At 38.0% G+C, this 24,034-nt stretch overlaps 1 protein-coding gene and 1 pseudogene across 1 annotated transcript; both read left to right on the top strand.

The window, feature by feature from the left end:
- The first annotated feature begins 16,936 nt into the window (after positions 1 to 16,936).
- On the top strand, positions 16,937 to 21,198 carry LOC113328582 (XIAP-associated factor 1-like). Its single transcript, XM_026575656.1, has 6 exons — positions 16,937 to 17,096; positions 17,183 to 17,273; positions 18,772 to 18,907; positions 19,840 to 19,977; positions 20,059 to 20,180; positions 20,843 to 21,198. Exons 2-6 carry the CDS (start codon positions 17,230 to 17,232, stop codon positions 21,012 to 21,014), a joined length of 612 nt encoding a protein of 203 aa, XP_026431441.1. The 5' UTR covers positions 16,937 to 17,096; positions 17,183 to 17,229; the 3' UTR covers positions 21,015 to 21,198.
- Positions 21,084 to 23,916, top strand: LOC113328580 (annotated as a pseudogene).
- Positions 23,917 to 24,034: the final 118 nt, after the last annotated feature.

Here is a 24,034-nt window from a genome sequence, read left to right as displayed (position 1 = left end):
TTATTTTCTGTAAAATTCATTATCTCTGCGAGAGTCTCGCAAATCATTATATTATATCTGAATTTCGCAATCTCAATTTTGTTGTTCAATCAAATGTATTTTTGAGAATTTAACTTATTGCGAGAGTATCGCAACAACTTAATCATTCATACATTTCTCTATTTTATTACCTTTGCCATCCTCTGTTTCTTTATTATTTTCTGCTACTGCTTCTTTGGTAGTGGTATGTTCATCCTTTTTATTCTGAGCTAGCATTAATGTCGCAACATCTCTTCTTCTTTCCTTTCGATTGTATCCACCATCAACCTCTCACTTCTTTGTATATCTTTGATTTTGTGTCGCCAGTTTTCCTTCTTGTTTGCTCTTCCTTCGCAAGATTCTATCTCAGTTTTGTAACATCTCTTTCCTTCGACCCAATCTCCCTTTATGATTCCTACACCATTGGGGTGAGGGAATTTGATGCATTGGTGGAAAGTTGAAGCTACACCTAGAATTCCATGTAGCCAAGGTCGACCAATTAACGCATTGTAAGGTGTAACTACATCAACGACACAGAATGAGATTTCAGAAGATATTCCCTTCAATAGAATTCGCATAGTAACCTCCTATTTAGGATTGTTAGCAGTATCATTAAAACCATATATCTTATATGTTGATGGTATAAGATCATCATCTCTTCCACCCATGGTTTTATAAGTATGATAAAATAAGATGTTCACAGAGCTTCCAGTATCGACTAGAATTCTATTGATTTCCCATGAATCTTCAGCTTCATCGTCCTTATTTTCTTTCGGTTTTGGATTAATTTCTAATTTTATTACCAATGGATTGTCATGCACCTCTTCTCCTTCTGGAATTTCTTCTGCAGTAAAAGAAATGATCTGCTTCTACCATTCCTCTAATGGCGAGATTTTCGCAATATTCATAATTTCTCTTCCATCATTATCTCTTGCGAACACTCTACTCAAAACATTATCATGAAAATCTTCAATTGTCTTATATGAATGTACGATAGAGTGACAGAATAGATTTTTTTCTTTTGCACCAACTTCTATGAAGAATGTTTCTTTCTTTTTCATCGTATTCAGTTTTTGATGTTCTGTTAGTGGTGGTAATGGTTGAGATTGCGGATGCCCTACCAGAAAGTCGTTTAGTTTTCCTTGATCTATCATTCTCAAAATAATTCTTTTTACATTTCTACAATCATTTGTGGTATGTCCATAAAAATGATGATAAGAACAAAATTCATGACTCATGTGGTTTGGAGGCGGTTCTGTTCCCATGTTCCACGGTGTTGGTATATTTTCCATCAAGATTATAGCTTCCCATATCTTCTCCACACTTGCATTTAGAGGTGGCATCTTGATTTCTTCTCATATTACCTTGTGACTTCCTTGTACTTTATTATGGTTTTGTCTTTGACCTCCATAAGTTTCTTGCGGTTGATCGAGCCTTTGAATCTTGTTATTTCCTCCACGATTGTAGAAATTTCTTTTTCTCTCATAATCTTTTTGATCTCGGCTTCCCATAGCTACCAATTTCTGCTGATTGTTACTTGTCACTTTCTCTTGTTGTACTTGCGAAGTATTCGCCAATGTGTTTATTAGCTTGGGTAATAAGCTTGCATTCGTTGTTTGTGAGCTGGTGTTCGCAACTGGATATGATTCCATTTCATTTTGCCTTTCCTCTAAAGCAATGTATTCTTCTTCAAGTTCTCGCAATTCAGTCATTGTAATCGTATTCTTGACTATGAAAATTTGGACATACAATAGGTTTGTTGCAAACATAGCATTGATAAATGATAATATGAGATATCTCTCATCTACACGGCCAGCCATTTCGCTACACATAGTTCTCCATCTTTTAGTCAAGTGTTTCAAACTTTCGCCAATCCTTTGTTTTAATCCAAACACATCTTCTATACCAGGTCGTGAGGAATTATTACTTATGTATGCTCCCAAGAATGTAGTCTGCAAATGATTGAAGGAGGTTATTGTATTCTTTGGTAAACCTTCAAACCATTTTAACGCTTCTCCTGTTAAGCTGGATGCGAAATATTTGCACAATACCGCATCATGATTTTCCCATTGTAACATGCACCACACATAGGCTTTAATGTGCTGAATTGCGCAAGTTGTTCCATCAAAAATGCTGGTTAGTGCGGGAAAATTGCATTTCGGTGGTATTCCTCCTAATTGTACTTCCCTTGTAAATGGAGTTTTCGCAGCTTCTTATATTGCTTCATCCAATTGTCTTCTACCTACTTCTCCTCTGTTATTTAACATTCCTCTCATTTCTTCTAATTCTTTCAAGATTTGTTTATTTACACCTGAATCTTGATCCATTGGTCTCTTTAATTTTGCTTCTCTTCTTCTGCGTTCACGTCTATCTTCTCTTCGCGAAATTTTGCATCTCTTCTTCATTATCCTCATCTCGTCTTCTTCTGCGATTCTCTTCCTCATCTCTATCTTGAATTCGCAAATGATGATGCCTTTCATTTTCCCCTCATATTTTGTTCATTTCTTATTCATCAATTCAATCGCTGTCTTTCAGCCATTCTCTTTACTCTATCATACTCCTCATTGAGATTATCGTTATTCCGGTTTTGTGTACGCCTTCTTTCTCGATTGTCATGATTGTTCTGGCGAATTGTCTCCTGAAGCTCTTGTTCTTCCATTTCCGCTCTCAATCTTTCACGTTCGCAGATTAAACGTGCTTGTTCAGCATAATGTCTTTCAATTTCTTCTTCAATTGTCTGTTGATTTCTTTGAGTTTCTCTCACATGTAAAATTCTTCTTCCTTCCTCTTGATTTCCTTCGCCATCTTGGTTATTTTGTCCCTGATTTTGTCCGTTCTCTTGATTTCCTCCAATTTTCCCATCATCAAAAGTTTCATTTTGTGGAACGTAACGATCATCAGTTCTTTCTCTATTTTCGCGATATTCTTCATTAGGATTTGATATTTCTTCTTGAATATTATTTCCAGCATTGATTGTGGGTGAATTTCGCCTCATTTCTCTTCTAGTCGATCTTGAATATGATTTTGTAATACTTCTCGATCTTCTATTCTGTAGTCTTATATTCTCCATCCTTAATTCGTGATTTTGCCTTGTTAAATTTGCACGTTCTTCTGTCTTCTGCCTCACTCAGCTCTTCTTTCTTCATGTATTCTTCGTCTCAATGTTTCTAACCTCCAATTTCTTCACCTCCATGAATTATTCCTTCATCTGCTTCTTGATTTCTCTCTTCCTGTCTATAATTTCTGTTTTGTTGCTTTTTTTCTATTTCTTCTGTTGAATTTGATCGCCAAGTGTGTATGCTCACCCTGTCATAATCTGTATTCCTCTCTTGAATTAGTGTTTGTTGAATTGGCGGTTGAATTTGATTTTCTCTATTATTTCTCATTCAAGTAGATTATCCCATTTCACTTCTTTCTCTTCCAGCAATTCTTTTGCTTCTTCTAACAGTAGTCGGTTGTTCGGATGTATTTCTTCTTCTAGCATTTCTTCAATGTTAACAGTATTGCAAGAAATTATGAAAAATTCTTAATCAATCACCTTAAATTTTCACAAATCTCAATATTAATCTTTAGCTTTTTCTAGAATAATCTTCAACTCCTCCCCGTTTCTAGCGCCATTATGTAGTTGCAGGAAATCCTACACTATACTGTTCATATGATTTCATTATTAATCAACTCTCATTTTAGGTTTGTATTCTTAATTTTATTGATTAATTTTTGGATGTTCTTACAAGAAAAGATAAAGAACTCAAGAATGATCTCTGCTCTAAACTTTCTCTCTCCTATTTACTTGTTACTTACTCAAAAAAGATCTCTCTCTCTTTTTACCACTCGAACGACTATTTATAAGGAAATACATAGTGGATGACAGCTAATCTATACCTTATTTTCGGGTATGGTTTGCGACATTCTCGCAACCTTACAGACATTAATTTCGCAAACTCTCTAATTTTCGCAGGATTATCATATCTTTCTCGTGATCTTAGCTGACGTCATTTATTTTATCATTTTCGAAATTGTTCTGTGACGCTGTTGTATTGTTTCACTGATAATTTCGCTGAAATATTGTCATTGCGAGATTCTGATCCTACAACATTGGTGTAACCATAGCAATTGCGTCTTTCAAGTCAAACTTTTCAACCAGGTTCTTGGCATAGTTTTCTTGTGATTAGAAAACCACAAGAGTTCCTTTTTAAGGCCATAGAGTTCATCTATGGAGCTTGTTTAAGGCCATAGAGATCTCTTTTTAAGGCCATAGACAACGGTTCCTTTGACATATCGTAGGATTCTTTTTACAGCTTTAAGATGTGACTCTTTTGGATTCGCTTGAAACCTTACGAATCCAGATGTGACATATTATATGATTTTTTTTACATCTTTAAGATGTGATGTGGAACATAACAGTTTCTGGTCAACAAATCTTTCATTTGGATTAGATTGAAGCTTTCCAGTGGTTGGCATTGGTGTAACTATAACAATTGCGTCTTTGAAGTCAAACTTTTTAACCAGGTTCTTGGCATATTTTTCTTGTGATTAGAAAATATTGTCCTTTTATTGCTGGATTTGTAAGCCTAAGAAATATTACAATTCTCCCACATTACTCATTTATAATCTATTACTTATAAGAATTAGCAGAAACTCATTAGTGAGATTTTTAGAGGTTGATCCGTAGATGATATCATCAAGATATATTTGTGCAACTAGAACCACTGGCGAATCCAGAACAAAAGTTCATTGAGGGCATAATTTATCCTCGAAGATCATAACTGAAAAGGTAACTGAAAAGATGATGATAAACCATCTCATAAATATCCCAATATCATCAATCAATTATATGCACAGGCAACACCTTTTTCCATTGTCCATTAAGGGATTGTTGTGCACATAAGGAAGACTGAATCAATGACATTTGGAAGAGTTTAAAAAGCATGGAAATGATTTTTGTTCGGTGCATTGGATTTGGATGACCATGAGTTATTCTTTGCAAGATGATTTGGATGATTTTTGCGAAGGAAAATGACTTAATCGTTATCGTTTCTTCTTCCTTGGAAACGAGATCGAATAAAACACTATTAAACATTATCGTTTCTTGGTCCTTGGATACGGGATCGGTGTATCCCAAACTGATTAGTCCTTAGCAGTTCATATGAATTATTTATATGTTTTCTTACGATAAAATAGGGATTTGGTTATATCGTGGATTTTGATATGGAAACATGGCTGAATTTAGTTACAAAAGTATCATTTTATACGGGTGATTCTCGCAAATTATGGGGGAACAACATTGATATGGAATGAAAATTACGCCAGAGTTTTATTTTCTTGAAAAACCTACGGGGCCAACGACCCCACTGGCCCCACTGTGGATTCTCCCCTGACTAGAACATTTTTACCACTCTATTTGGTAAAAAGAGTTCTATCTGAACCTCCTCTAGAGAATCCTTTTAGAAGCAAAAAGGATGTTAGTTTGTCATACCAAGATCTTGGAGCTTGTTTAAGGCCATAGAGCCTTTTTAAGTTTAAGCACATGAACTAGAAAAAAAGGATCCCCAAATCCATTAGGTTGAGCAAAAAAAACCTCTTCTTTTAAAAATCCATTAGATTAAGAAATGCAGACTTAATATCCATTTGAAAGAGTTTGATCTTAAGGTTACATATAAGAAAGTAAAAATCTAATAGATTCTAAACGAGCTACTGGAACAAAATTTTCATCATATATACCTTCTATTTGCGAGTATCCTTGAGCAACAAGTTTTTCCTTGTTCCGAACAACAATTTCATATTCATCAGACTTGTTTTTGAAGATCCATTTTGTACCAACAATGTTAACTCATTATGGTCTTGGCACGCCTTCCTATACTCCATGTCTTTAAAATTAATTGAGTTCCTCATCATTGAGTTTATCGAAGCAGGATCATCCAGAGCTTCTTCAACATTATTCTGTTCTATGGATGAGAGAAAGTAAGTATATAGTGACACTCAATTTGAAGTTTTCCATTACCCTAGCACTTGCATCACCGATAATATTGTCTTCATAATGTATAAGATGTACCCACTTAGGAGGTTTGTGAATTTCATTTTCAATGTTTTTTGGGATCTCAACAAAACTGTTAGTATCATCTTTGTCATATGGATCACTTACTGTGGGAACGACATCAAGTTCTTCATCATCGTGCTTTTCTATAGATTTATCAACAGTTTCTTAAAGAGGTAACTCTGTAGTAACATATTTACCCTACCTAATAATATCATCAATAATAACATTATTAGATTTCATCATAACCTTAGAACGAATATTGTAAACTCTGAAAGCACGACTATCTGAAGCATACCCGAGAAATATTCCCTCGTCACTTTTTGGAATCAAACTTTCCTCTATGTTCTCTATCTTTAAATATGTATCATTTGCTTCCAAAAACTTTTTGATAACCTAGATTAGGTTTTCTTCCATACCATAATCCATAGGGAGTATTAAGCGTTATTTATCTCAAATATACTTTATTTATGAGGTACCATGCCGTGAAAACAGCTTCTCCACAGAAAATGAGAGGCAAGTTTTTTTTTGACTTTAGTCATTTACTGAATATTCATATTCTTTCTTTATGCAACACCATTGACTTGAGGAGTGATCAAATTAGAGGATTGATGAGAGATTCCTAGATCGTTACAATATTCGTAGACTTTTGTATCTTTGAATTCTATACCATGGTCGCTTCTTACTTTCTTATGTTTGCAATCTTTTTCATTTTGGATTCCATTCATAATTATCTTAAACTCTTAAAGAGTATCATATTTTTGTTTTGGAAAAGCAACCCCGGTGAAACGAGTATAGTCATTAACCATTACTAAGGCATATCTTTTAGCCTTGTAACAATTTTTAATTCATTCAAGACATTGGTTATTTCTCCAACCATTAGCTTGTTTTGTTCAACTTGTTTATCTAAAATTTCGTGAAACACAAATTCTCTCTTAATTCACAAATTCTCTCAAGTGGAAGGATGATGTCATCGTTGATGTCGATACGTCCTCGGAATCTTTGGGTCTTTTGAGTAATACTTGTATGTCTCAAAATTTCTAAACTTCCTAGTCTAACCTAACGAAGTTGACTCTAGTAAAGTAATCAAGCGACTTATGAGTTTTGATGTTAAATATAACAACAAACCTTGACATACTAACGCTTGGTGGGTTCAACCTAGCAGTGCTATAACATGGTCAATAATGCAAGGCCAAAACCAAGCAAATTAAGCTTAGTCCGTATAAGTCAAAGGAAATCCTATTGTTTGCGTTGTAATGATACTACATGAATTTCCTTGGTAATTGTTGTAGGAAGAGGATTTGCAACTACTATGATTGTAACTTTGCGAATTTTGGACATGTTTTAGTATTGTGAATTTTTGCAGGATTAAATTGGATTATACCACATTGTGGTAACCCGGAAAATTGTCTGCGACGGTTGGTTAGTATCTGACTACCACTAACATTGGGATTGGTCACCTCACACTCGTTAAAAGAGCGTGTTTTAAGGTTCGCTAGCATCTCAAAAAACCTGGGGACATTCCGGAAAGCTGCCAACATGGTTGGATAACATCCAGGAATCAGGGACAGAGGCTTCTGTCCGACTGTACTTCCTTTGGATTTTGGTACTCAGGGTACTACGATAAAAATTGCTTGTCATACTCAATCACGCTTTCCAAATTTTTGGCTGCACCACTATGATCTCTTAGGATCGATCCCTACGTGTATGCTATGAGATGTACGCTTAAGATATTTTGTTGAGATATCTTTTGGCATTTATTAATAAGTGGTATTGGACATAGGCATAAAAATCCAAGCCGATATTCTCGGTAGTGTTGTGAACTATTTTAGGATTCCTTGGTATGCAGTATGAGACGTACGCTCAGAAGGTCATAATCTTTGTTCACAACAACTTCAGAACCTTTTGGGGGATTTTTGCGTATTATGGTATCAGACGTATGCTCATAGAACACCAGTCAATGAAGCTGGTTCACAAACGCTTTTGTTGGGTGGAATATTGTAGCACCCGAACTTTTCGTGATGCTTATATATTCAGGGAATGTCTTCTAAGAACTGAATGTACCATTATAGTGCATCATGCAAGTAGGATGCTAGATAAAAGTTAAAATACATCACTATGGGTAATTTCGCAAGATGAACAATGGATCAGAACTGGATATGCATCATAATGATGCATCTTTATGCAATAAATTATCGCAGAAGAAGGAGGGTTTTGGTATATGGTAAACATCTTCCCAAAACTTATATGTAGAAATGCGAGTAAGACAGAAGGTACATACACATAACTACATCACCGAGATGTGAAGCTTGTCCGGTAAAGCATATACAAGGACGGAGGGAAGTGGGTGCAAGTGGGATCACTTGCACCCACCAAATTTTGGAATTCTATGAAAAACAGCTTGGGTAGTTTTTAATTTTATGTTTGGGGGTGCAAATGATATAGCATAACTGTTTTAAAATGTAAGTGTGACACTTTAAATCTTATTTATTCTTTATGATATGACAAACTTCCTATGAGGAGAACTAATAAAATGTAAATGACAATGGATTAGAAGACACTGGTATAAGAATTCAGGTATAATAATCATCGTCGTTGCGGAAGAAACACGAAATACTCAGTTATTGTGGTATTCAATGTCTTTGTTTCTGGTTATTAGCATCAATGTGCACAATTCTTTTAATAATTGATATATCTAGAATGGGATCTACATACTATTGCCGAAGTGGCAAGTAAATATACAATGTAGATCCCATATTGATCAAATTTATTTTTTTGTGAATACCGGAACTAAGTTTGTTCGACCCCATGACATATAGGTCCTGGCTTCGTCCTTGAGCATATATGATGCAAAATAATCATTATCCTAGTTTCTTATTCGAGTGAGATTCATGATGCGTACGCTTCATCGTTGTAGGATTTTTTTATTGAGAATGCATCATTATGACGTATCACGAAGGAAAGATCAATGATGCATTATCTTGTGCATCGTTTGTGAAAGTCCCTTTGGCATACAGAGACTAGTCTTTGCTTGACTTTGGCATCACAACACCAGTTGTCTTTAGTTGATAGTTCCAATATTATGAACTATACGTGGTATGTGCTTGATCCCTGCAATCTACGAAGGATGATACTAGGAAACTACTGTGCATCGCACTTGTAGTGCAACTCCTTATCACTTGTACAATCTAATTACGGGATGATTTCGGTACACTTAATGAGGCAGTTGTAGTCAATTCCTGGGATGCTCATACTTCATGTCAAGTTATTCCATGTAGGTGTGCATCAATTGTGGACTGAAGATGTCCAAGAAAGGAGTCTAACCAGATTGCAAATTAGGGAAAGCTTGCTTAAGACGTTTGCATTGCTGGGATGATGCATCCTTGGCACGAGAAAAACTAGTGTATGCATCCAATTCACAACTAAATCGAAGTAAAGGGAGCAAAAATAGGCTTGCAGTCCTATATGAAAGTCCAAAGACACTGCCTATGCCGGGTAACGATTACAAGATTCTGATGCATGCAATATGCATCACCATTAGCCTTTATAGGTATGCACCCTTGAAGGAACAAGGGTAAGTTGGAATTTCCTGGTGAACTTTGAAGTTTTACGGCCCAATCACTTATTTAAAGATTTAAAAATGCCATGCTGATCGTCAATGCAAAAACGAAGAATACAATGGGCCAGAATACAATTAACAGTTGATACGACATTCATAATTATATACCGTAAAAACTCCATATATTAATAGTCACAAAATTATTAATATATGAAGTTCATTAATATAGAGAGGTATACAAAAAAAAAGGAATTTTGAACTTACTCAATGGATGTAAATGCTATTGGATAATGTACACACATATTTATAATATTAATACAAAAATACATGTATCTATCAAATTTTTTTTTGTAAGATTATTAAGATATTTTTTTAGTGTTTTTTGCAACTATAAATAATGCATATATCTAACGATTTGTACGGCCAAGAGTCTCTAAACATGCTCGACAAGTTGGAAATATTTTGGCTTTAACAAGAAGGTGTCCATGGTGATGAGGTCTCATACATCCGCAAGTTAAAATATGCATGACATAACAACCTAGACAATTACATATTTTTATCAAACAACTATAGTATATATATCGTGTTTCATCTTAAATTTTGATATAACAAGATTTATGATTTTCCAATATAATGTTGATTGTTAATATATGGAAGTAATTCCTAATGGAGTGACCATAAAAATGTATTAATATTAAAATATGAAGGTTATTACTATTTATAACTAGTCCAAGTTGGGACTACGACTTTATATTAATATATAAGGTTTATTATTAAAAATGAGAGACACCTAAAAAGAGGTCCTAAGTAAGATTGTTTGTATAAAACGCCGTCTCCGAGCTGGTAATTCCCAGACCTTGCTATTATCTTATGTGCAACGAGTTGGTCGCTAGGGAGATGCCCATTAGTTAGTTATTTTATGATTGGTGTCCTACAGTCATCCTCGGGTAGACTCTCTTCTTGTGCTACTGAGTCGAGAGCGAGGATGTCCATGTTTCCTTCTATAGGGATAGAAGGAAGGAGAACCTTTTCGATTTTGACATTGGTGGCTGCGGATTCTCTTGCCATGGAGGCTATGAATGCCAAGGAATCAGCATATCTGTTATTGGTTATGTTTAGATGATGGAACGTGATGTTCGATATCTGCTGGATGTAATGTTTGGCGAGTTGGAGATATCGCTGCAAACATGGGTCTGAGTCTTGGTACTCTCCATCTATCTGGCGGATGATAAGTTGCGAGTCACTTGTGAGTCGAACGTCACTGATCCCTAGTGAGATGATGACTCGGAGGGCGTGTATCACTGCTTCGTACTCGGTTATATTATTTGTAGTGGAGAATTCAAGTCTCAAGCTGTAGACGATTCTTCGGCCAGTTGGGGTTGTAAAAACCATTCCGATGCCAGATCCTTCCGAATTACATGACCCGTTTACAAAGACTTCCCATCGGCTTGGATCTTCTGAGCGAAGTAGCTCGGGTGGGTATTCGAGCTTGTCCTCTATTCCAGGGATTTCCTCGATCTCGACGGTGTTATTTAATGGAAAATCGGCCAGGAAATCCGCGACCGCTTGTGTCTTAATTGTCGTTTGAGCTTGATACTTCACACCAAATTGCTTGATTTGGGATCCCCACTTAGAGATCCTGCCTGCTCTGTCGGCATGATCGAGTACAGATTCTATTGGGGCCTTCATGATGACTATCATAATGTGTGCATGGAAATAAGTGCGCAACTTCTGTGTTGCGTAGACCAGAGACAACACCATTTTTTTGATTTTAGAATAGTTCCTTTCTGCTGACGTCAGAGTTTTACTGATGAAGTAAATGGGTTGTTCTACATCTTTGTCTATTCGAGTGAGTACTGCACTGATTGAAGTATTGGTCGCGGATAGATAGGTATAGAGATTTTCTCCTTGGTCTGGCCTCTGAAGGATTGGCAAGGTTGCTAAATGTTCTTTGATTTTTTGAAAAGCGTCTTCACAGTCACTGGTCCATGAAAATTTCTCACCCTTTCTTAAGGTATTAAAAAAGTCCCTACATTTGTCGGATGATCTAGCGATGAACATTCCCAAGGCTGCTAGTCGACCATTTCGTCTTTGCACGTCTTTGACCGTTGTTGTGGATGGAATCTCTAGTATGGCTCGTAACTTCTCCGGATCAACCTCGATACCTCGTTTGGTGTTCAAATATCTCATGAATTTTCCATAGGTTTCTCCGAAAGCGCATTTTGCAGGATTGATTTTCATGTTAAACTTTCGCATTTGTGCAAAGATCTCCTTAAGATCGCTTGTATGATCCCGTGGGAGCTTACTTTTGACAAGCATGTCGTCTACATATACTTCTAGGGTTTTATGTATCCATCCGTCAAACATCTTTTCTACCATTCTTTGATACGTAGCCCCTGCGTTTTTTAATCCGAACGACATTTTAGTGTAGCAGTATAGACCACGAGGAGTGAAGAAAGCAGTGTGCTCTTGATCTTCCTCGGAGAGGGGGATCTAGTTATATCCAGAATATCCGTCCATGAGAGATAGCAGTCCGTATCCAGAGGTTTCCTCTACGAGTTGGTCTATGTTAGGGAGTGGGAAGCTGTCCTTCGGACATGCCTTATTAAGATCGCTAAAGTCGATACAAATTCTTACTCCCCCATTATTTTTAGGCACTATTACCATGTTTGATATCCACGTTGGATACTGCACTACACGTATTACCCCTGAGGCCTCCATCTTCTTTAGCTCTTTTTGGATAGTTTCATGGTATTCTGATGCCACCATGCGCATCTTTTGCCGCATGTGTTTTGTGCTTTGAGTCGATTTTCAGGTGATGACAACATACTTCTGGATATATCCCTGGCATGTCTTCCATGCTCAATGCAAAGACATCGGAATATTCCTTCAGTACTTGTATTAGCTTCTATTCCTCTTCCTTGCTGAGGAGTGTTCCTATTTTTACCATACCCGGATTTTCGGGTGTTCAGATGTTTACCTCTTTGGTCGGCTCCGAGGCTGAAAAGTTCGATTTGAGTTCTCCTATGTCGTAAATCTGTATGGGTCCCATGGGTGAGTCCGATGGGGGATTTTCCTCCATTATGGGTTCATCGATTGTACGTCTTGCCTCATTGGTGCTAGTTATATATGCATCGATCTCTGCCTGGTTCTTGGCATTCTTAGATCTCTTCTTTTTTGCTCTGGCGGAGTTTACTTTATTCTCACCATTCCGGACCTCCATTTTGTAACAATATTTCGCCTCGCCCGTGTCGCCAATTATTTCTGCCACTCCATCAGGAGTAGGGAATCTGAGCCTTTGGTGGTAAGTCGAGGCAACCCCCTTGATTCCGTGAACCCAGGATCGCCCGACAATGGCTGTGTATGGTTATAGTACATCTACCACACATAAAGTGGTTAGGGTGAGGATTTTTCCCACCCAGATTTCTAACGTTACCTCGCCTTTTGGGCGGGTTGATGACCCGTTGAAGCAAAATATGGTATAAGTGGAGGGCATGGGACACTCTTCCCTAAGACCCATTTGTTTGAATGTTTCACAGAACAAAATCTCAACTGAACTACCTCCATCAATTAAGATTTTTGGCATTGCACATGGTAACACTTTAGGTTTTCCTTCCTCGCCTTCGTGATCAGGGAGTGCAATGGCCATCGTGACCACCAGTGGATCGTTATGGTTTCGTCCTTCATCAGGGGGGCCTCCGAGGCTGAAAATCTAATGGGTAAGTTCATCCGTCCCTCGATCAGGGGTTCTCTGGCAATACTGAAAACTTCACCGCCCTGGAAGTTTCGTTTGTGAATTCGTTCTGTAATGTTTCCTTCTCGTATAAGTGGTAATCTTCGAGTGCGATATAGTGTTACACCCTAGGTATTGTGCCTCGCGGGGGATCTCCACACGATGTATGGGTGCCCCAGCGGTAGGTGGAGTTGTTGGTTGCACGATGTACTCTTGGAGCTTCCCCTCATCGATCATTTCTTGCAGCATTTTCTTCAAGTCTCTGCACGAGTTTGTCGTATGGCTTTGGAATTGATGGAACTCGCAGAAGTCAGTTCCATTTTAAGTGCGCTCTGGATGCTGACCTCTGTTTCCATGGGTAAGTGACTTTATGTTGTCCTTCAATCTTTTTGAGGATCTCGGATATGGGGGTATTTAGCTTCATGTAGACTGGGTCTACGAACTTTCCCTTCTTTTGTTGGGCCTGGTCTCGCCCTTTCCATCCTCCAGTCCGATGCATATCGAACTGAGTTGATCCGTTGTTGGACCTCCCCGCTCATTGGGATGGCGCCTGTGGGTTTTGTGGATCTACCACATTTTCTCCTATATTAGTTCCCTTTGCCATCTTGTCGTAAGTTCCGTCTTGGAGCTCCTCCAATGCCATGTAATCTTCTTGGATTTCTCTTAGTCTGCCCAAGTCCTTTGGCATAGTTTCATACATGCAAACAAAGTGAGGGTCTGTCTTTCTAAGACTATTTTTAAAGTCCAAGATCGCATAGTCCTCAGGGACCTTTCCGATCTCAGCGCGTAACTTCCTCCACCGTGTTACCAGGGAGCGGAGTGACTCGTTTGGCCCTCGGGACATTTGGAACAGTGCATCGACCTCTGGTCGGACCCTGCTATTGTGAATGTATGTTTCTAAAAATAGCTCGGATAGGTGTTCGAACGATTTGACTGAGCCCTTGGGCAGGTTGTTGAACCACATTAGGGCTTCATCCCTCAGACTGGCAGGGAAAAATTTACACAGTACCACATCATGATGGTCCCATTGGGTTAGCGTCATACGATAAGTTCTAAGCTGCTCAATTGCGCCTCCCGTTTCGGTGAACGGGGATGTGAACATCGGTAGAGAACATTTCTTTGGAAATGGTAATCTCAACAGATTCTCAGAGAAGGGGGATCATCCCGCTTCTTACATGACTACCGCCAGCTTCTTACTCTCCTGCTTTCCTGTAGCTTCTTTATACATTGCTTCAAGACGGTTGAGTCGGGCCTGAAGTTGGTCATCTTTTCACCTTGTCTCGACCTTCTTTTTTCTTCCTAGAGCTTTCTCTGGTGATAAAGATGGTTCATGATAGCGACGCCTTGATCTCCCTGAGTCATCGCCCGATTGTTCGGCATACGATACAATCTTAGAACGAGTTGACCTTGAGGTCTCCCCTTGCTTGGAGTTTGGATCTGTGAGGTTCTCGGACTCACAATTGGTTTTAACATCTTGGATCAGGTTTTTGTCTCTCCGATGTTTGGGATCAATATCTGACGATCCCTCGGATGAGCTATTCTCACGATCGAGTACACCTCTGCTTCCCTTGGGGAAGCGATCCGCTGTTTCCTCGTTGGAGGTGTCAGGGATGTTAATTCGTTCATCATCTTGTAGATGCTCAAAGGGATTTTCCTCCTCTGGGATCTCCTCGATGGCAGCAAGTGGCACCTTCTTTTTTGCTTTTGCTTAAGCTTGCGGTTTCTTCGCTCAAGCCTTCTGTTTCACCTTTTTAGTTTCTCCATTCTCGCACCCTGGGCTTCTTGGTCTTTCAGGATGGCTGCGATGGTAGTGTTGGCATCGCCGAGGTATGAAGGGTTGCCCTTCTTGGCCTCATTGTTCGCCGTTTGCCTTGGCAAACAGTTCAACCCTCCCGGTTGAGTTAGATGGACGTCATCATGCATCTGGAAGGGGTTTCCCTCACCTTTGGATCTAGAATTGTCAGTTAGTCCTTCCCGATACTGGTCATTGGGTTGTCCCTCTCCTGGGACTTCATCATTCATCAGAGCCTCGCCTGGCTCCATATCGTCGAGTCCTTCTGATTGGGCTCCACCGTTTTCTCCTTGGCTCCTGCGAGCAGATCGTCGCGTCACTATTACCTTCCCTGCAATATATGCAATAATACTCAATTTGTCTTATCTTCAGAAGAGTGGGACCCTAAATTTGCAGGTCACGTGCAATTACTAAGTCATAGTTCAGACTGGACAGTTTAGTATAGGAAGACTTTGCAGTAAATTTTTGGAGACATGTGAAAACGCCAAAACATTCCCTCTTTGCACGAGATGTTAATGATGAAGAAAAGGTGTTTTATCAGTTCTCTCTTTTCGAGATAAATACCTCTTTCAACATGTTATACCTCTTTAGGGAAAAATCAAATTATGACGATTGAACATATTTTCCCATTCTAGGAACTATTTCTCATCATCTTTTAGCTTTTGACTTTGGACAAACTTTGATTTTGATGAATGATTATGTACTCGTTAATCCTTCCCCTTGACTTAGATTTAGGTTCTTAAGAAGGAGATCTTGGACTTTGTTGAGTTTGATGAAGAAAACATCATGAAATTTGTCTTTTCAACTCTCATAAGGTAATGTCTCTCTTATGTAGTTTACTGACTAGTATTTCTTCCCGGCTCTCTCATGGAGTAGATCATTTGAGCACCGAAGTTTTTGAAACTTTATTTTTACTCCGATCTACAACTCTCCTGAGCTCCTTGAGGAAGGTGTAAAAAATCCTTGAAATAACAAGAAATCTTAAAGAAAATCAGTAAAAAACGCAGATCTGTTAATCTTGAGGTTCTCTTGGACTTCTCAGATCGTGAAGATCATGTTTGAGTCCGAGCTCTACTCATTCATCTCAACAGAAATCTACTTTGTAGTGTGAAAAAACACTTCTCTTACGGAGATTATGAAAACAATATAGAGTTGTTATTAGGGAGGTAGATTAGATCTTCGTACCTCCCTGTGTCTAGCGCCAAAATACAGTTGCATCTTTTCTGATGACTACATCCAAGTGAAATGAAATACTAAAAACTACTAAAACATACGAGATTCAACTATGAACAAGATGTAAAGAGCAGGAAATGTAAAGATTGACACAAGCATATAACGTGGTTCGGCCATGAAGACCTACGTCCTTGGGAAAGAAGATGTTTGCTTATTGATTATAAGGTCTTACCCTTAAAAGAGTTACAGATCTCTTATAGATTTCTCACTTTCTCTCTATCTAGATATCTCTCAGGAATTCTCTGTAGAAAGACCATCTAGGATTACATAAGTTGTCGATTAAATCTCCATCGTCTTAGAGAGTTTGTCGTTCGCCGAGTTCAAGAGACTCATCTCCGCCATAAACCGGATCTTATATTCTTGACAAAATCTCAGCCACCTCGGCCAAAATAGACAACGGTCGTGTCTTGACCATTGACAGTGTGCATGACATTGATCAACTAAGCAGTGCGGATTGTTGATCTGACCGACCATGAATTCGTGGATTTTTTTTCTTCCTAAAAGGATAGGTGTGTTTAAAGTATTAGGATACCCCTTATCAGTAAAACATGAACGGGGGAAACCAAATCAGCCCCAATTAAAATCGGCAGACCCCAATCCGGACTTAATAATATCTCCAAGTAGACGTACCTACCAAAATTTCGATCCCCAAATTTCTAGGTTTTCATTTTTCTTCTTCTATTTCTTTAAAATCAAGAATCGCATCAACGAAAGCGTAGAAATCAAGGTATTTGGATTCATTTCATCCAACTCTTAATTCAATTCCTTGCTATTCAGATTCTTTTCTTATATCTTTTTTTTTTCATTAAACAGAGTTTCGATCGAGGAGAAAACGAGAAGGAGCTGTAAATTTTGGCTTCATGGCGATTCCTTTTGAGCAATCTACTAGTATATGCAACCACTGGTAATTGCATCCGTCTGATTTGTTTTAATTTCTGCAAATTTGATCTCGTTGTGATTTGTTTTACGGGGGGTGGGGGTGGGGGGTGGGGGGGGGGGGGGGGGGGAAATTAGGTTTTTGTGGTTTCTTTGTTGATTAGATATAGATTTCATATTGATAGATATACCTCATTTGAGCTTTTGTGAATAATGCCGAATGTAGGGATTGCAGGGATTTGGATAATTTTGGAAATCTTGTGGTATTCTGTTTGTTTGGTTTGATTAATTGTAGCTGAAAACTGTTAGTTTGTTTCTGTTTCTGTTTCGCGTTTTGTTGGTTTAATTTTGGAATGTTATTAGAATTTAGATTTTCTTGAAAACAGCTCTGTGTAGGAATGGAAACCTGAAAGGGTATTATCTAGGAAATGAAAAATTGTTCTGGCGTAGTTTGATGAAGGATTGTCCTGAGAACACGTGCATTTTCATGTCCTAATGCGTTTGTAAATTAAAGGAAATAGGTTTTGTATAGGGGATTGATAGAGAAACCAAGCAGATTTTTACCCAGAAATTTATGTATTCTTTTAAAATCTACAGTATAGGTAGCATATCAACTTAGCAATTTAAAACGAATAACCATTACATTGATTACAAAGATTAACAGTTGTCAACTTTCTGTGTTCCGTGGAAAAGTAAAATACATTGCGAATAGAACAAAAGATAAGTAGAAGAACATCAAAACTTAAGACTGAAAATGAAAAGAGTATCTAGATGAACATCAACGCATAAATCTAGAAAAGAAGCCAGAAAACACTTCAAATTCGACTCAGCTGTATCTGGCTATTAATCTCCTCGTATTGTCAGGGTGATAGTAGGTTTATTACTGTCTGCCGGAGACGAGTCAAAGACTCTTTTTGGGGTTCATTAGACGAGAGTTTTGTGCTTGTGTCAACTGCCAAGACTAATGTAGTAGAGTTTTGTGCTTGTCATTAGAGACACCAAGCAGGTTTTCAGCCAGAAAGTGATATATTTTTGTAAAATCTACAGCATAGATTGTATTTCAACTTTGCAGTTTAAAATGAATGACGCTTACAGAGATCAACAGTAGCCAACTCTGTGGAAAAGTAAATACACGACGAACGGAATAAAAGAGTATGTAGAAAAACATGCTACCTTAAGATTGAAAATAAAAGGAGTATTTAGATGAACATCATAGCATAAAACTAGAAAGAAATTAGAAAAGTAGCATAAAACTAGAAAAGAAATTAGAAAAGGTTAAGTTCAAGTCAGCCTCTCTGGCTATTAATATCCTCGTATTGACAGGGTGATAGTATGTTAATTAATGTTTGTCCGAGACCAGTCAAAGACTCTTTTTGAGGTTCATTGGACCAACGTTTTGTGCTTGTGTCCACTGCCAAGAGTAATGCGGTAGAGTTCGCACGCTTAATGTTATTTGTCCACAAACTGTAAGTTTATTGGTATGTCCTGGGTTGCTTATGTACTGATTATCTTTGAATTTTATTCAGTGACAGAGCTATTCCAGCTACAAATATTGATTTACATTATGCACACTGCTCTCGAAATCTGGAAAGATGTAAATTTTGTGGAGATATGATCCCTACAAGACACGCTGAAGAACATTATCTCGATGCTCATGCTCCAGTATGTTCATATGCAATTTTATTTTTAAATATTTTACTGTTTTAACTGATGCAATTTTCATGACCTCCGATTTACATAATTGTAATGATCGATTCTGTGTGCAAGTACCTTACAGCAATCTGTAATGAGAAAGTAACTATGTCAAAGTTGTTCTCTTTAGAACTTTTGTATTTTCAAAGCATCTGACTTATCATATATCAACTGTCACTGTTGTTCTGTTCCGTAGATTGTGCCTTTGAATCAGTCGGTTAGAAATTCAATATTCAGATGCTGCATAAGCTATAAGTTAGTACTGGTGTCACTTGAATAGTTTTATATATTTGTAGTAGCCACAATCAAAAGGTTGTAGAAGGTATTGAAAGGGAGCGATACATTGTCCATGCCATATTAGTTTTTTCAAGATCTTGAATCTCTGATATGCATATGATGAATGACATTGTTTTGGAGAACACACCCTTTTAGTCAAGTGACAAATTCACAGTGTTCTCTCTCTCTCTCTCTCTCTCTCTCTCTCTCTCTCTCTCTCTCTCTCTCTCTCTCTTTTTTGTCCGCTTATGTCATATTTGTTTGTTTTAGCCTCAAGGTATATTCTGAACCAGAGCTCTCATTTCTGTTAGAAAATATGTGAGGCAAATTTGGATATCATTGCTTTCAGTTTAGTTTAAATGATAAAGGAATAGTGGTGCCCATATATTTAACTAGGTTGCTTGCAATCAGTTTTAGTTGCTCTACTGAGAATAGTTTCTTTCACAAAGCAGTAAAAGAACTAGGTTCCCTCTTTGAAAGTTGCTGGGAAATTCCAACACCTGGCTGTATTATGTAATGATATATGCAGAATGCAGTGTAATGTACGGTTCTAATTATCATGCACATGTTATAAACATTCTTCAGTTCCATATGTCAAGTTGGTAATAAATTTTGTATGGGAGCAGGTGTCTTGTTCGCTATGCAGCGAGACAGTTGATCGTGGAATTTTAGCACTGCATAAAGGTGAAAACTGCCCGCGGAGGATTGTAACGTGTGAATACTGCGAGTTTCCACTGCCTGCAGTTGATCTTGTAAAGCATCAGGTGTCTATGGTTAACATTCTCTCGTCTAATAAAGGCATAATTATGTTTTCTATACTAAATTTTATGTTTTCCTTTATTCAGGAAGTATGTGGAAACCGGACAGAATACTGTCCTATGTGTAGCAAATATGTCCGGTTGCGTGAACGACTTGACCATGATATCAGATTTCATGGGACTTCAGATAGTACTGCAGGATCTTCTAGGTGAGAATTTTATGTTGATTTTAACCTGTTCTGAATGTTAACCTAAACCCTTTTCCTAGGTTGATTACCTGTTCTATTATTGGTAGTACGTTGGAAGGAACGTCTCACGTCTGCTAACAACACGGTTGAATAATTATATATGATGCTTGGAATAACTTCTACCTATATCTATCCTGAAATTCATGACCACTGGAAACACTCACTAGTCAGTTTTTTTGTGTGATTGGATGAATATCCTATCGTGTTTTTAGTGTTTACGTCTCTTCCAAAGGATTGGTTCCGGTTCAGTTATTAAGCTGCCTAGAACTGGAACCTTAACTGTAATCTTAAGAAGAGCTACCTGCCAGGAAATGGGTTTCCATGATTTTAAAATTCATAACCCATTCATAATAATGCTTGTATATAGAATTTCATTTTATATATTCTTCACCGCTGTCTCTGGCTTTTGAGGGTTGGGCCGATACTAATATGATCGGCTGCTATTTGCAAGAAAGTGGCTCACGTGGTGCTGCTTCAAGCATGTGAATGCAATCTTGTTCTGTTTTAATTTTGGATCTTTAAGATTTTCATCGCATTTACTTGAAACTAGGGAAACTTAGAAGTTAGTACCTTGATAATGATATCATCAAACTTCTGAAATAGTGTCTTGGAATGTTGTGAAGGGGTGGAAATGCGGATATTGATAGGGATCAAATTCCTGCTCAAAGAAGGCCACCCAATCGAAATGGATACTCACAGAAACGTTTATTTTTCACTATTGCCATCACGGGCATAGCTGTTCTACTTGGGTCAATTTTCTTACAGAGGAAAGGTGATAGTCAGCAACTGCAGTAAGAGAGTGGAGCTGTATGTGGTGCCCATTTTACTGTCACAAGAGATGTATTCTGTTTATGCGGATTTGATATCATATAAATTGTAATTCCTTGACTTTACAGAACTGGAATTCATGTAAATAAAAACGATATATAGCTACCTACTACAGAATGAATGAGATTCTTCCCCATTTTTACTGCAGTAACTCGTGTTTTCCTTGGATTACTTCATATTTTACCCGGAGTAAGCTTTTGCTGTGCAGGTACGAAATATTTCCTGTTCTCAAAACTCTTTTGACTGGCTGAATTTCGATTACTCTTTTCCATGTTCGCTTATCTGTTTTTGTACCCATAACGTTTTTCACGCCTCCATACGTGTCGAACAATTGTTTGTACCATGTTTATAGCTTTCTGTTAAGCTTAAAATACAGAAGCTAGTGTTTTTAAATTATCTTCATTGAGCATATACTCTCTGCATTTGAAGTGATTCTCTGACACCAGAGAAATTCTCAGTCCTTGTTGCCAATTAAATTATTTTCGTCAGTTCTTATCTGTTTGCAGGCGTTAGTTCTAAGAAATTGTGCAGGGTTTTTCATAATAGTATAACCTTAAAATGGATTATCAATAATTTAGATGTGTGCACCACGCAATGTCATTAGAAAACCTATTTAATTGGTGTTTTCAAACCTATTTAGTTGGAGTTTGACCTTCTTGAAAAGGATTGCCGGCAATGGTGCTTTAGAGTCTTAGTTTTTCCTGTCCATTTGGTAAGTTGCTTGTCATTAAGTCCAAGACAGAAGTAGATGACAATTAAGATTCCTGAACATCAAATTGCTCTGATCTATTTTAGTTTCATTCTTGCATTCGTTGAACTTCTACTTATCTCTACTCAAATCTCATATCATCTTGCAGAGTCCATGACCATGTTCCTATTCAGAAACTTCCTTGCTCATTTCTTGCTTTTAGTCTTCTTTCTCCTTCCAGCAGTAAACTCTATCTCTTTTAACATACCTAGATTTGAAGCCCAGACCAATGACATCATACTGGAAGGTAATGCTACTACTAAAATTGGTACTATTGAATTGATGAATGAAATCGATTACACTTGTCGTGTTGGTCGAGCTAGTTATGCCAAACGTGTACCCCTTTGGGACTCGTCCACCGGAGTTCTGACAGACTTCACAACTCATCTCATTTCACCTTTTCCATTGACACTTTAAATAAAACACCCTATTCTGCTGGGCTTGCTTTTTTTGTTGCTCCTGTTGGTTATCCAATTCCTCCAAATTCACCTGGTGGATTTCTAGGCCTTTTCAACACCACCACGACTGGTGATACATCTCGCAATCAGATCATTCATGTTGAATTCGATTCATACCCAGATCCTGAATGGGATCCAGAATTTGGACATGTGGGGATTAATAATAATTCCATCAAGTCTGCTGTAGTTTTTCCCTGGAATGCTAGCTTACATAGTCAGGAAATTGGAAATGCTTGGATCACTTATAACGCTACTAAGAAGAACCTCAGCGTGTATTGGACGTACGGTAAGAATCCTGTTTATCGTGGAGATTCTCTTCTTTCATATCAAATTGATTTGAAGCAGATTCTTCCAGCATGGGTTACAGTAGGATTCTCTGCAACAACTGGTATATATAGTGAGCGAAATATTCTTTTGTCATGGGATTTCTCTTCGACTTTGGAAGATCAGGAAAGAGAAGTACCATCTGGAAAGCCAAATGTCAAACTGATAGTTGGATTGTCGGGTCCGGAACTGTTTTGGCAGGATCTGTTCTTGCTTTAGTTTTGGTATGGTTGATGAGGTCAAAAAAACGAAGATCTAGGAAACAGAAGGAGAAAATTAGCTTCACATCTGACTTTGAAAGAGGAGCTGGTCCAAAGAGGTTCTTGCTTAGAGAACTAGTTTCAGCTACAAACAACTTCTCTGAGGAAAGAAAACTAGGAGAAGGTGGGTTCGGAGGCGTCTATAGGGGATTTATAAATGAAATTGATTTGGCAATTGCTGTGAAGAAGATCTCTAGAGGATCTAGACAAGGTCAGAAGGAGTACATAACTGAGGTCAGGATTATTAGTCGATTGAGACACAGGAATTTGGTGCAGCTCATTGGTTGGTGTCATTAGAGTGGTGAGTTTCTACTTGTTTATGAATTGATGCCTAATGGTAGTCTAGATTCTCATCTCTTCGGTCGAAGAAGCCCTCTTATGTGGGCTGTCTGATACAAAATAGCTCTTGGGTTAGCGTCTGCGCTGCTCTACCTTCATGAAGAAGGAGAGCAATGTGTAGTCCATCGTGATGTCAAGTCAAGCAACATAATGTTGGATTCAAATTTCAATGCAAAGCTTGGTGATTTTGGTCTAGCTCGACTCATGGATCATGAACTAGGTCTCCAATCAACAGGGTTAGCCGGGACTTTAGGCTATTTAGCACCAGAATATATAAACACTGGCAAGGCTAGCAAGGAATCTGACGTCTTTAGCATTGATGTAGTGGCTTTGGAAATTGCTTGTGGGAGAAAATCAGTTGATTGTATGGAAGAGGTTCCCGATATAGGTTTAGTAGAGTGGGTTTGGGACCTATATGGCAGAGATGCAGCCCTGGCTGCAATTGACCATAAACTAAACCTAGAGTTCGATGCAAATCAAGCCGAATGTTTGATGGTTGTTGGCTTATGGTGTGCACACCCTGATCGAAGTTTCAGACCTTCAATCAGACAAGTAATTCAGGTTCTTAACATGGAAGCAAGTATTCCAAATCTTCCAGCAAAAATGCCGGTTCCTTCCTATCATGTACCCGAACTAGATCTTATTTCTAATCAACCTACTTCTATCACTAGTACAAGTATCGACATAGGTCGCTATATTTAGACTGAACTTTTAGCTTTGTCTAGTTCAATAATACTGTTGATTTTGTCAACATTCATTTGCTATTTGTGTGTGCCATCATCAGATAAGGATAAAGTGGTTTGCATGTGGTTTACCATGCCATGGTTATTAGCGATTGGAAACAAAACGATGTACATA

Source organism: Papaver somniferum, unplaced genomic scaffold (assembly GCF_003573695.1).
Source record: "Papaver somniferum cultivar HN1 unplaced genomic scaffold, ASM357369v1 unplaced-scaffold_11, whole genome shotgun sequence".
NCBI lineage: Eukaryota > Viridiplantae > Streptophyta > Magnoliopsida > Ranunculales > Papaveraceae > Papaver > Papaver somniferum.
This window is presented reverse-complemented; position numbering and strand designations above follow the sequence as displayed.

What these genes read in the sequence shown, in the direction of transcription:
- LOC113328582 (XM_026575656.1), top strand. Translation starts at nt 17,230, where the DNA reads ATGGCGATTCCTTTTGAGCAATCTACTAGTATATGCAACCACTG. An exon ending in ACTAGTATATGCAACCACTG is followed by an intron (nt 17,274 to 18,771) that starts GTAATTGCATCC and finishes AATTTTATTCAG; the next exon opens with TGACAGAGCTATTCCAGCTA. An exon ending in TTGATCTTGTAAAGCATCAG is followed by an intron (nt 19,978 to 20,058) that starts GTGTCTATGGTT and finishes TCCTTTATTCAG; the next exon opens with GAAGTATGTGGAAACCGGAC.